The sequence below is a fragment of the Solanum tuberosum genome, unplaced genomic scaffold (genome assembly GCF_000226075.1).
Source record: "Solanum tuberosum cultivar DM 1-3 516 R44 unplaced genomic scaffold, SolTub_3.0 scf00400, whole genome shotgun sequence".
NCBI lineage: Eukaryota > Viridiplantae > Streptophyta > Magnoliopsida > Solanales > Solanaceae > Solanum > Solanum tuberosum.
Window position 1 is genome coordinate 21679 of NW_006239330.1, and position 13076 is coordinate 34754.

A 13076-nucleotide genomic window follows, 5' to 3' on the forward strand; every position below is an offset into this window, starting at 1 on the left:
CCATATGGGTATATTTAATCTTCCTCAAACATATATTATTATTTTTAACTTTTTTTTTCAATGACTAATTTAGATTTATTATTTTGATGGTCAAATTTATTTATGTTTCACTAATATTCTTATAAAACTTATTTAGAAGACCAATTTTTTTTCTTCAAATACAAAAATTAAATTACAATATAGACAAAAAAGAATAGTTTTAAATTGTAAAATAGCCACAAAAAAATAGTTTTAAATTTTTTTCTTTACACTAAGGAATGAAAGAAAAAATAAAATAAGAATAAGAAACTCAAATAATTATAATAAAAAAGTCAAAAAATAATTTATGTATGAAAAAGATTAAAATATACCTTGAACTTTACTAGAAGAATCATATATTCCCTTAATAATACAGTATTTGTCTACGATTGACTTTCCACATTTTGAAACTATAAATAGAAGGATAATTTTATTATATTACCCTATGAATATACTCCTTCTGTCCCTAATTACTTGTCCATATTTCCTTTTTTAGTTGTCTATAATTACTTGTCCATTTTGACAAATCAAGAAAGGATAAAAAATTTACCTATTATACCTTCAATTAATTATTTTGAAAAATGTAGAACTTTTTGAAAACTTAAGTTTTTAATTCATCCACTTCATAATTAATAGGGGTAAAATAGTAAACTCACTATATCAATTATTATTTTCTTAATAAGTGTGTCAATTCAAAAGTAGATAAGTAATTAGGGATAGAGGAAGTAATAAATACAATATCTTAATTTTATAAATTGAACCAGCATTATTATTGGAAATTTAAAAATAGTATAGTGGACAAGTATGGTCGGTTTTAAAACTCAGTTTCAATTAGAGACAAATTGAAAGGAGTATCTATCTTCTTCCTTGGCATGACAGTATAAAAACGACGAGAACTAATACAAACGTCTTGCATTGCTCCTCTCAAAAAGTAGAGAAGCTTACATCACTCTCTGTTTTTGCGAAGCTCCAACCCGCTAAAGCTGCCCTTATTTATAGCCTCACGTTTTCACTCTCATTTGTCCAATTCTTCTTTCACATTTTGCTCATTTTCTCACTTGTCTCTCTCTACACTCTTTGCTTTGTTCATACACCCATGGAATCATTTAACTTTCTCAAATTCTGGCGTACTACCGCCGCTGTTAGGGATATTGACTCTGATTTTGATTCTGTTAAAAAGTTCGCCGATACTCTGGATTATAAAGGGAATTCGGCACCAATAGAGACTAGTACTGATGAAGAAATTGATAACGATGAGGATTCATTTTTCGATTTGGTACTTACGGGGATTAATGGATACCCAAAAGAAAATAACTCCTCTAACTCTGTTTCTGAAAAGAGTTGTCCGGTTAAGCAGGGGAAGGGAAAGTCGAACTCGCCGGAGTCCCCTAGAGATGTTTTTTTTACACCAAACACGAAGCCTCAATCTCCAAATTCGGTACTCCGACCATCTCCCAAGTTTACCGTTTGCTTTTTGGGGTTCAGGAAATCAAAGCCGGAGAGAGTGATCATTGACGATTCTTCTACGGTGACTCAGAAGATTCAAACCCAAAAATTCAAGGTAGAAGAAAGGGAATCTTCAATTAACGACTCGTCAAAGCAATTTGCAAGAGCTGATATGGGAAAGTATTTGAAATTGATGAAGCCTCTCTACTCAAGAGCTTCGAAAAGGTTCACCGAGAAAAATCAATTATCATCTTCTTCGTCAGTGCAAGCACTGAGCTCACCAAGAATTTCATCAGAAGAGAAACACGGAAACAGAGTCGCTGTACTTGAAGCTGTCCGTAAACGGCTAGGGAAAAGCCGGTCGACAGCTTCTTCTTTCGCCGGAGCTTCAATTTCACTGATGAATCGCCGAGACGATTCACTCCTGGAGCAAAATGACGGAATTCAAAGTGCTATTCTACATTGCAAGAGATCATACAGCTCAGCCCGAAAAGGTAAATCAAATTTTCATTACTGCACTTATTAATCTTCTTTCTTTATGTAATATTATTGAACTACTATTAATTTTGCTTTTTAACAGACTGTTCGGTGTTATTATCAAGAAATACAAATGAAGATCTGCCAAGAGCCTCTTGTGAAGAGCATAATCGATGGAGTATTTGAATAAAAAATATCTATGAGTTTGTCAATATTTTGAAACTAAATTAGATAGAATCATGGAAACAGAGGATTTGTCTTGTTCCTATTGTTGATGATATCATTATACAGTAAAAAAAAAATCTCACTGTTCAGAAAAAAGTAGAATATTAGTATGATTTTCGATGTAAAGTGACTGAGTAACAAGAGGGAGTTGTGATTTTTCATAAAAGATCTTTTAAGTGTTACAGAGGTTTTGTGTGAAGTATAAATGTTCAATTTGGTCATTAATTATTATGTTCTGAATCGAAGTTGTCACTATTGCAATGGCATTCAAAAATCAAACGATACAAGATATGTTACTGCGCGCAGTGCCTGATTACACTATTTATGCACTTCTTAATATTTATGATAGGCGATGCATTTTGTGAGTTATTTTGGAAGAGTGATGCAATCGGTTTTTGTATAATTATTTGTTGCCAACTGAAAGCTCCTTGACTTAGATTGTTAGTGCCGAACGAAAGAGCCAAAATCAGGATGCAAAGAGGAAATTCAACGAAACCTTGTTTGTCTAAAAGAGCACAACGATTACAAGTAAAGACATTTTGGTGTCAAGGGGGTAGGAGACACTAATACAATTTTTTAAAATTTTGACTATGATATCCCTTATATTTTCTTTAAAAAGAAATATATGACATAAATAAGCTTGGATTATGATGCAAATACAAGAAGTAATTAAAATTACTACATGCATATAATTGGTCTTGTAGGCAGAACTTGAATGAATTGTGTGCTATTGTCTATAGCTTCAGTATGTGGACGTTGCACAAAGGCATCAGTTGACCACATGGGCCCTAGCTGCGGGGCATCTGCTTGTTGGTGCTGGCTGCGGGTAGGCGCTGAAAGTCCTACTTACTGCCAGCCAACAGGCAGTCTTGGCATGACTTGCTTGTAGTTGCGGACGAGCACATATGCACTTGTCACTTGGAGTGACCAAGACCATGGGGTTGTCCATAGCATTCGGCCAAATTTCACGAAGGATGTCCAGGTGGATCTGCTGCTAAAGTGCATGTATTTGATCTTTCAAGATGTCTGAAATCACGGGGCTACATTAAATTATCGTGTCACGGGTGACACAGAATATGTTATTTAACCACTTTGTTTAAATTATTTACTTATATATATGATATAATATTTCAATGAAGAGTGTTCAATTGAATACCCTGACATGAGTGTAGCTACGCCCCTAGTGTTGAGAGGCTTGCTAGAGTACCATGACAGATATAGTGTTGGTTGGATGTGCCATCTTTGTTAGGAACAAATTACATTTTGTTTTTTAGATTCAATCCCAAGTTCATTCTCCCATTCAATTTGTGTGGCATAACTTGATTCAAAAATTTAAGAAGGATTGTTTTTCTTCGAAATATTTAATTTTAAATATAGCATAATATTTATGTGGTTATTATTTTCTAGTTTTTTTCTCTTTTCTTTTTACCTTTAATAATAATACTTGAAATTAAATATTTCCAAGAGAAAGGATCTAATCGTTATTTTATTTTATTTTAAAAAAAAAGACTTCAAATTACACTAATTTTCCAAATATAAAAAGGACCACTTCCTTTAAAAGTATCCGTTTATGTGAAAAATGTCAATGAAAGGTCATTAATTTATCACCTTAACTGGTAACTTTCAGTTTAGAATAATTTTTTATTTGATCAGGGATTAAATAATAATTGTGATCTCCGAACTACTCTTTCTAATTACTTATCTATTCTAATTTTGTCATTTGTTTTGTTTAATGTAAGAAATAATTGTATATTTATACGTTTTTATATATTATTAGCACCTATTGCCGAATACATTTATCGATTCATATTGATTTCAACACAACTATACAAATATGTAGTTGATTATTTATAAAAATCAGTTTAAATACATAAAATTATTTTTGAATACTAAATAATTATCAACTAGAACACTTTTTTCTATCGATTAATCCAAATGGACTTCCATAAAACAAATGATTAAACATAAAATAGAAAAAAGTAAATTATTCTCCATTCATCCTAATTTTATTATGTGATACATTTTTCTTTTTAAAACATCACTTTTTTAATTAAAATGAAAATTACTCCATTTAAAAAAAATAAACATAAAATTAATTGAACAGACGAAAGGAGCATCTGTAGTACATACACAGCAGTAAAATTCGGCTCCCATTGTTTGGGATAGAGCGCAAGTGCTAGCGTATACACGGGAAAATAAGTGGTGTTTGATTACTCCACATCCATGCTCTTCAATTCATGCAAATCTTATGGCTACATTTACAGTTAGTTGCAAGGCAAATATAATTAAAGAGAAGTCATAAACAGAGCCATGCAAATTTTGAAGTGGCATATCAATGATGATCAAATTTATTGGTTCTTGTGATAAAATATTACTGTAATCAATAACAGCAAGTATTTGTGAATACTGTTATTACAGCCAGCGGCGCTGAACAGATGGGGAATCAATCTCTTGTTAACTCTAACTTGATAACCACGCCTATATTTGTGTACGTCATTTACTAGTACACTAATAAGTATTATCTGCTGCAGCAGCCTTTTTTAATAAGTCATAAAGTATATTGGCTAACGGCAGCCTACCAAATCCCCTATTGCCTAATGCCATCTAGCTCGCTCATGTACTATATACTATCGTTACGATTCGTTTGATTATGTTTCTTTTTTAAATTTGAAATTGAACTTCAAAAAATATTTTTAATCGTAAAATTTTAGAATTTTTTTGAATAAAACTAAAGTTAAATTTGGGATTTTTCATAGAAACATCTTCTTTTTTTCATTCAAAAGATAACTACAATTTTTTTTGTTCAAATGCTCACAAGTAGCATTGTCCAAGTAATTTGAGAATCTATATACGAGCGCGCGGACTTCATTAAAGTGATATCAATTTATACCTGTCTAACAGATGGATTTGACCCCTTTCTGAACAGGTCAGGGGCTAATTTTAAGTTTATTAAATGGGAAAATGGTCAAATACGGAGTATTTCCTAAACTATGCAAAAATGTTTAGATATACTCCCGTTTAAAATTTGACTCATATGTGTCCTCGCCGTCCAACTTTTCGCCCATATATACCCTTGTAAATGTTAGTTGCTTTGCTGGAAATAACCAATTCATTTTCCCTTTCTTTAAATAACAGATGGAATTGTCACATCCCCTTTTAATTACCACGTAACATTTATTTATATTTAAAAAATGAATAAACCTCTTTTAAATAGGATATCCGACCCAAGGTGGTCGGAGTTTCAATTACTCCGACCAAATCTAAAATGAGATAACATTTGACATCTGAAATACAACTATTTTTGGGTCGTTTGCTAGCTGTCTTGCCAGACCAGTGAGGTGTGTGGGTTGGTGTTTTGTCGGCTACCTTGGGGGTGGTGTTCTGGAGCTCGTGGTGATCGGAGCTATTTGGTGGTTGTTTGTCCGAGGTTGTGCGAATCAATGAGCTTATTGGAGCTCTATTGTTTGCTCATGGTTAGAGCTCGAAGCTCACCTTTACTGGTGTTTTTCTTTAAGGAAAAAGCGATGGGTTTGATTGGAGATGGCGTTTCTCCGACCAAAGGGATTTGGGTCAGATATGATTTATCGGCTTATGTGAAATATCCATCAAAGAAATTTGGGTCGGATAGGATTTATGTGTCGGATAATCTATTTAAAAGAGGTGTATTCGTTTTTAAATAAAAATAAATGACATGTGATAATTAAAAAGGGATGTGGCAATTTCATTTGTTATTTAAAGAAAAGAAAAATGAGTTGGTTATTTTCAGCAAAGCAACTAACGTCTACAAGGGTATATTTGGGCGAAAAGTTGGACGGCGAGGGCACATATGAGCCAAACTTCTAACCGAGGGTATATCTAGACATTTTCGCATAGTTTAGGGGCATATTTGACCCTTTTCCCTTATTAAATTAATAAATTATATGAATTTGAAATGTTAATAATTAAATGTTTTTAATTTATAATTTCTGTATAACTTATACTAACATTCAATTAAAAATATATTATACAGGTTAGTTTTAGAATTATTTTTTAAAAAAAATAAAATAAAAATTCAATCGGCTCAAACCTTGTACCAAGTCCAGTACTCCGTGCCAAATAAAGCACACAAATGAAGAGATTGCTTCTTTTGCCGTCAAAGAGGCTATGATATCGGTTCATATTTAGTTACCTGAAGCTCATGCAGGACTACCACAGCAGGATCCACCCAAATGACCAGGCCAGTTAGGCAAGCTGTGACTTGGCTCGGACCCTTAATCGATTGGGTTCAAAATTTATGCGGATATGTATAATATAATTATAAACTGAATGAAATTTCCTCAAAACTTTTATGCTTAAAGACTTTGATGGAGGAATGAGGATATGTCAAGAAGTTGATTAGACACTATTTTTAAATTTTATACCAGCGTGACACAATTTCTGTTTTCATATCCGATTTTACAATATAGTAAAATCTCAATAAATTAATATAGGTGGAGCTGTGTTAATATTATTATTTTGTAGTGATATTATTTAATTAATTTAAAGAATGATTTGAAATTCAATGAAGTTTAATTCTGATTACATCAAAATCATTGTAACTTATTTATTGAATTCACATATTTTTTTTATTATATATAAAGTATTATGAATACATCAAAATCATTGTATATTACTAAATTATGTAACATATTTATTGAATTCACATAAAAAAAAAATTATTATACATAAATACAATGTATGAGTATGATTCATCGTAATATATTTTTCTGGTTAAATGATTCATTGGAAAAATAATATTTTGGGTGCTATCAATTTTGCAATCCGACAATAAATGCTCAACAAGAGACAAATGACAATAGCAAATTATTTTTGACATTGCAAAATTCGTTTGGGAGATGAAATTTCAGAAATTTGAATAATCCCACTTGTGAAAACCTGATTCCTAAACTTGAGGTCATTATTATTATTCTCGGTTACTGCAATAAAATGGACGTCAATAACTTATTGGATTACTCGGGTGAAAATGGTACATATTCATAGGTTCAGAGATTAGAAGACATTGTAGTACCATCGGAAAAAATAATGGTGATGATGAAGTAGAAGATGATACAACACCTTTGGAACCAGTTACACATAAAGAATCACTTATCGCATCTAAAACTATTCACAATTTTATGTTGCAGTTCAAAAAAATAACACCGAAACTTTTGGATGCAACAAGAAAAGTTAGAGATGAGTTTCAACTAGATTTAAATTTTAACAAAAAAAAATAGAATTATATTTCACTAAATTATCTTAGATATATTTATACTTTAAAAGAATTATTAATTTATAATATCAATGGGACCATATATTTATATAGGGGTCTTCTAAAAATATATTATCTTATCAAAATAAGTGATTTTTTCCATTGGCCCAAGTCGGGACTGAAGAAACATATTATTTTAGAGAGATTAGTAATTTATCGAATATTAATTTATTGAGGTTTTAGTGTGTATAGTTCAGGGTATATATACTTGTCACTTATTATATGTTTTCATGTATGTATTATCTCTTCTTTAATTCAAATTCGTGTATTATGTTTATTCATCTAGGCTTGATTTTTGATGATCAAGTCTGTTTTCTATAAATGGTACTTGATCAATACCTAAATTTTGTTACATTTCCATAATAATCCAAACTTTTACACCATATATGATATATCTTCAACCTTCTTTTATGTAGTCATTTGAATTTTGCGATACAGAAAATAGTCGAGGGTTATTATTCTTGGACTTGACTAAAATTTAGATGTTAGTTTTTGTTATGATCATAAAAACTATACATAAAGAAGTAAAATACTTTGGGCAAACATATTATTCTGAACAATTGACTCACTAATCAAACTGCTTTCATTTTTCACATATACCTTAGATTTTAGTGAAGTAAAAAAAATTCAATTTGTAGATAGAATGAATGCACAAACAATTTTATCAGATAAGCTCATATGTTGAGACTAGTACCGACATTATTGAGTAATATCTTTATTTTCAATCTCCACGTGTCACTATCCAATACGTCCAACCAATGTTTTGAAAGGCAAAGCGTGAGGCTGGATGAGTCGTAAGTCTCATGAATTGAATCTTTAATTTTTATAATTTATAATATAGAAAAATGATACAATAGCACAAAAAACCATTTTTTTTTAATGAAATATACATTATATAATTTTAAAAAATTCAAAACATGATTAAAGAAACTTCTAGAAAACAAAACTTCTCAAATTATTTTAGAAGTAACAGCAAAAAATGATATAAAAGCTATTATGAGAAGGTAATCAATTTTAATTAACACATAACTTTTTTAAAAATATACTGTATTAGTACTATCATTTAAACATCAGTACTCCTTCCTAAATAAAAACAACATATTTTCAAATAACGATATAATATAAAATATGATAATTTTGAAATATAAGACAAAGAATATGAAGATCAATAACAAGTGAAAATGTAAAATCCGACTCTGTATTCTTAATATAAAGAAATGGTAAGTGATATTCACACTTACGGTGTTTTCAAATAGTAGTAAATATGCAATAATATTACGACTTATCAGTTAAGTTACTCTCAATCTAATTTTCTAATATCTAAAGATGAAATTATTTTTTAAGATCATTTATTTATAAAAGAATTATGAAAATTATTAATGTAAACTAAAGAACTTGACAAGTAATTTGTAAGTCGATCCCCATGCATAATTTGGCGTAAAGTGTGTTTGGACGTAAAATGAGATGCTTAAGCACAAGTCTAATAGAACTAAGCTCCGCACATAAACTTCGATGCATCTTATTAGTTACTCGCTCGTTTAAAAACTATCTTTTAAAACACTAAATTCAACTCTCAATTTGACCCCATACAACATAAAGTAGCATAGTAGCTAGCAAAGTGTTAATTAATTTATACATTCAATATGAACATTGATACAATGCACCAGTTTTTAATAATTAAGGCTTGGGAACATTGATTTTTTTTCAGCCAAGAACCATATAGATTTGCTCTGATCCCACTATAGATTACGTGCCTACATGAACAGGAACAACACATAGATTTTCCATTATTTTATGTACAAGTCCACACATAGTTGACAACTTAATTTTTAAATTACTATACTATTGTTACAAAATTAGGGTCAGATGCAATCTAACTCAACCCTTCACTTTTATTTAATCTCTTTGTTCTAATCGATGTGATATTTTTTTTCCTTTTAATTTGTTAACAAAAATGTCATTAATTTATAATTAAAAATAATTTAACTTTTATTTTCAATAAAATGATTTATAGGTACACATATATTTAATAATTATTTATAAATCAAATTTTTCATTTTTAAAAAAAACTTTGTATTAAATCAAATAGTGTCACACAAATTAGGATCAAAGACGATTAAAATAAGATGAACGTAGAATTGATACCATGCATGATGAAACGTCTCACCAAACAAATCAATGCTGCATGCATCTTGTCTTATGGTAGATATATATATGTCTTCAATTATCGTGTATTTGCTTGTATTATAATTTTGATGAAATGACGTTATGTATAGGTTCCAAGTTGCAAATTAAGGAATATAAAATTAATAAGAAATTGACCAATCATGAGAAAATTCTCTAGGGTTGACTTTATTATGAGAAAATGATTTGTTATGTTTGAATGTAGATTCAAAATAGTCCCTTAAATATTCATTGAATTATTTGAAAATTCTCTACGGTTACACTTGTAGTCTTCGTCAAATATTTACAAAATATTTATCAAACTCAGTCTATAAGAGTTGATGGTAGCAATGGAAAAGGAATTAAATTGACGAAAACTCATATATAGATGCATAATTTGTTAGTTTCTAGTATTTTTTTTGAAAAAAAGTTTGATGCAGTTTCTTGAGGTGTAAGTTATGCTATCATTAAAAATATTATTCTAATGTGTAGTGCACTTTTTTTAGAATATTTTAGAGTTTTATAATCGAAAAGAATTCTAAACTAAATTCTTAAATCAAACTAACATAAATTATTAAATAGGAGTATATAATTTTTAGAGTTTTATAATTAATTTTAAAAAAACACCATTTTCGTCAAATCTAACTAACATAATTTTTAAAAATATATGACAGAGTTTAAAAGTACCAATATTCGGCAAATTTATAAAAGCAAAACTGTTCAATGTATATTTAATGAATTGTCTTGAAACTTCCCTCATAAGGGATTACTTTTTGAAAAATTACATAAATATATAACTCAAGATATCTTTATCTCTAAAATTTCTCATCATTTAAAAAAAAATACAAAAATCCCTCTTGAATACATCCTTATCCCCTCTCAGATACATACCTTCCCTCTCGGATACATCCGTGAGCTATATATCTGATGTATCCGAAATCCTATAATTTTAAAGAATTTTTGAAATTTGGAAAAGAATAGGAATATAATGCTTTATAATTGTTTCCTTTTCTTTTTACACTTTCTCACTTTATTACACTACAAATTAAGACTCTCATTGAGCAAATAAAATAAAGCATATATAAAAGTCTAAATTAATAGAGATCAATCAAGGTGTGACCTAAGGTACACATGCATTAATAATAAGCAATCAAGATTCTAGGAAACCCAGCCAATTATTAGACTACTAATATACAGTTTGGATTAGAAAAAATAAAATGAAAGATTATACCATGCATGAAGACATATCATTAAACAAAGTTTTCGACACCATTCCTATATTTAAGGATAATTCATTTTTAAGTTGTCTCTTTGTTCCTCTTGTGTCCCCTCCTTTAATTTGATCACTCACATTTTTTATGTTATTTTATTTTATATATAATCATCATTTGCTAGTTGAAAAGAGTTTATTGGAAGCGATCCGACATCATGATGAATATTGAGGGGAAATTAATTAGAGGTGTTAAATAAGCGTATTGAGTTGGATTTGAAAACTCATCTCCATTAATGTGTGGTAACCTAATACAAGATTGAGATTGAAAGTTCATCACAAATTATAGCCAAATAATAACAAGAATTTTGGCCAGTTTAGGTAAAGAGTGTTGCATTTGTCCTTCAAATTCCTAATATCCATGGTGATTGATTGTGACTTAAACTAGCATAATAAAAATCACTTATGTAAACGATAAGGTAAGACAATAATCAATAAATAGACACTCGATAGGGCATAAATTCAATCAAACTTAATATCTAAAAAATATGTACTCACAAAAATCAATTTTTTGAGTGTTAAGAAATAATGTACTATCAATTATATCTGTCAAATTTAAATTTTAAATTCACCATTTAATAATATTTCCATTTGAAGTAACTTATCTTTTAAACCTTTTAACTCATAATTAAAAAGGAAATGATGGAATTTGAAATGAGACTACAAAGGTTAATAGCCTACATGTGTCTTATGATGTTTTAATAATTTAATTAGTAGCAACCAACCACGTACAAGACATGAAACTAATTAAACACATATAGGTCCATGTTATATTTTTGTTGGGATAGTGGGGAAGCTTTTGATTTTCTGTGCCATTATTCTGTTTTCTAAGAATTTAAACAGATCTAACTACAAGGATTAATAAATAATGAAAAACTTCTCAACCATTCACATCTTGTATTCTTCGTATTTAAATTTTAAATCATGAGATAGTTGCTTTTACCGCTAAATTATATACTATTCCCAATTTAAAATCTCTTGAACGAAATTTACTTAAAAGTGTGTTTTATACAACAAACATATGTCAACTTAGGGTTACGTCTTCGTTAAATAAATTAATTTTTGATTTTTTTTCTTTTAAAATGATAAAAATGATTTTCCTAGTAAAAATAAGGAAAACAAGTTCCACATAGGCACTATATATGGATTTTAGCCATCCCGTGATGGAAATTTCATCCTTCAACCCACCACAGAGGCGGATTCACATTGAGCCGTCCGGGTGCTCGATTACCCATAATCTTGTATCAACTTATATGTACGTTTATATGAAAATTTTAGAGAATACTATAAAATTAGATAGTGAGCACCCAAATAATAAGTATTGAATTGGCGTAGCGATTATATGTGGGAGCTCAAAGTTTGCTTAATTACATATGTGTTTCATGTCACCTATTTTTTCTCTCCTATGCGATTCTTTATCGTTCTTTTTTCTCTTTCTCTAGCTGCTTTTTGCTAAAATCTTCCTAAAAATGTTTTTATAAAAAAAAAAAAATCATTATCCAAATAATACTATTATTTTCTTTTCCAAAATAACATTTGTTACATTTGTAGTTCTTTGTATTAATGTTTATCTATTGTGTTTGAATATGATTATCTTTATTATGATAAGTCATAAATTTATTTATTTTATTTTGTGATTAATCGTTAAAGGAACACTCACGATTTTAAAATTCTGAATCCGTCTCTGTTAAATTCTTACCATTAACTATACGTTATTGGTAAGTCATGTCTGACCCACTCTTCTTGCTACATATTGCTTCCTGATTCACCCATGTGTCAACTCTGGTTTTCATTATAAACAATTCTAACATAATCAGGCAATATTTATCTACGAGGTTGCTACGTTAAGTGACCAATTTTTTTTTATTTTCTGAAATATTTCTACTAAAATAGATTCTTAGAAAAGTGTTATGAAAAAAAATTATGTGAGGTGAATTTATTTGAAAATTGCTTTTGATAAACATATTGTATTGACTAATATTTTTTAAAATTGTTTTTGAGGATCAAATTTCATAAATAAGTAAAAAATAATGCACTTTTACTATTAAAATTATCTTAAGTAAAGAAATATTTTATTTTTATAATATTACCTATTGGTTAATCGTTTTAATTTTTGTAAAAGAAAATGCTTCCCTTCTCTCTAAAAAAAAAAATATACTATAATTTTTAGTCTCCCAACCGCTACTCTAG

General features: G+C 29.4%; 1 protein-coding gene across 1 annotated transcript; it reads left to right on the forward strand.

Moving 5' to 3' along the window:
- The first annotated feature begins 883 nt into the window (after positions 1-883).
- Positions 884-2354, forward strand: LOC102606271 (probable membrane-associated kinase regulator 5). Its single transcript, XM_015303097.1, has 2 exons — positions 884-1958; positions 2045-2354. Exons 1-2 carry the CDS (start codon positions 1115-1117, stop codon positions 2125-2127), a joined length of 927 nt encoding a protein of 308 aa, XP_015158583.1. The 5' UTR covers positions 884-1114; the 3' UTR covers positions 2128-2354.
- The last annotated feature ends 10722 nt before the right edge of the window (positions 2355-13076 follow it).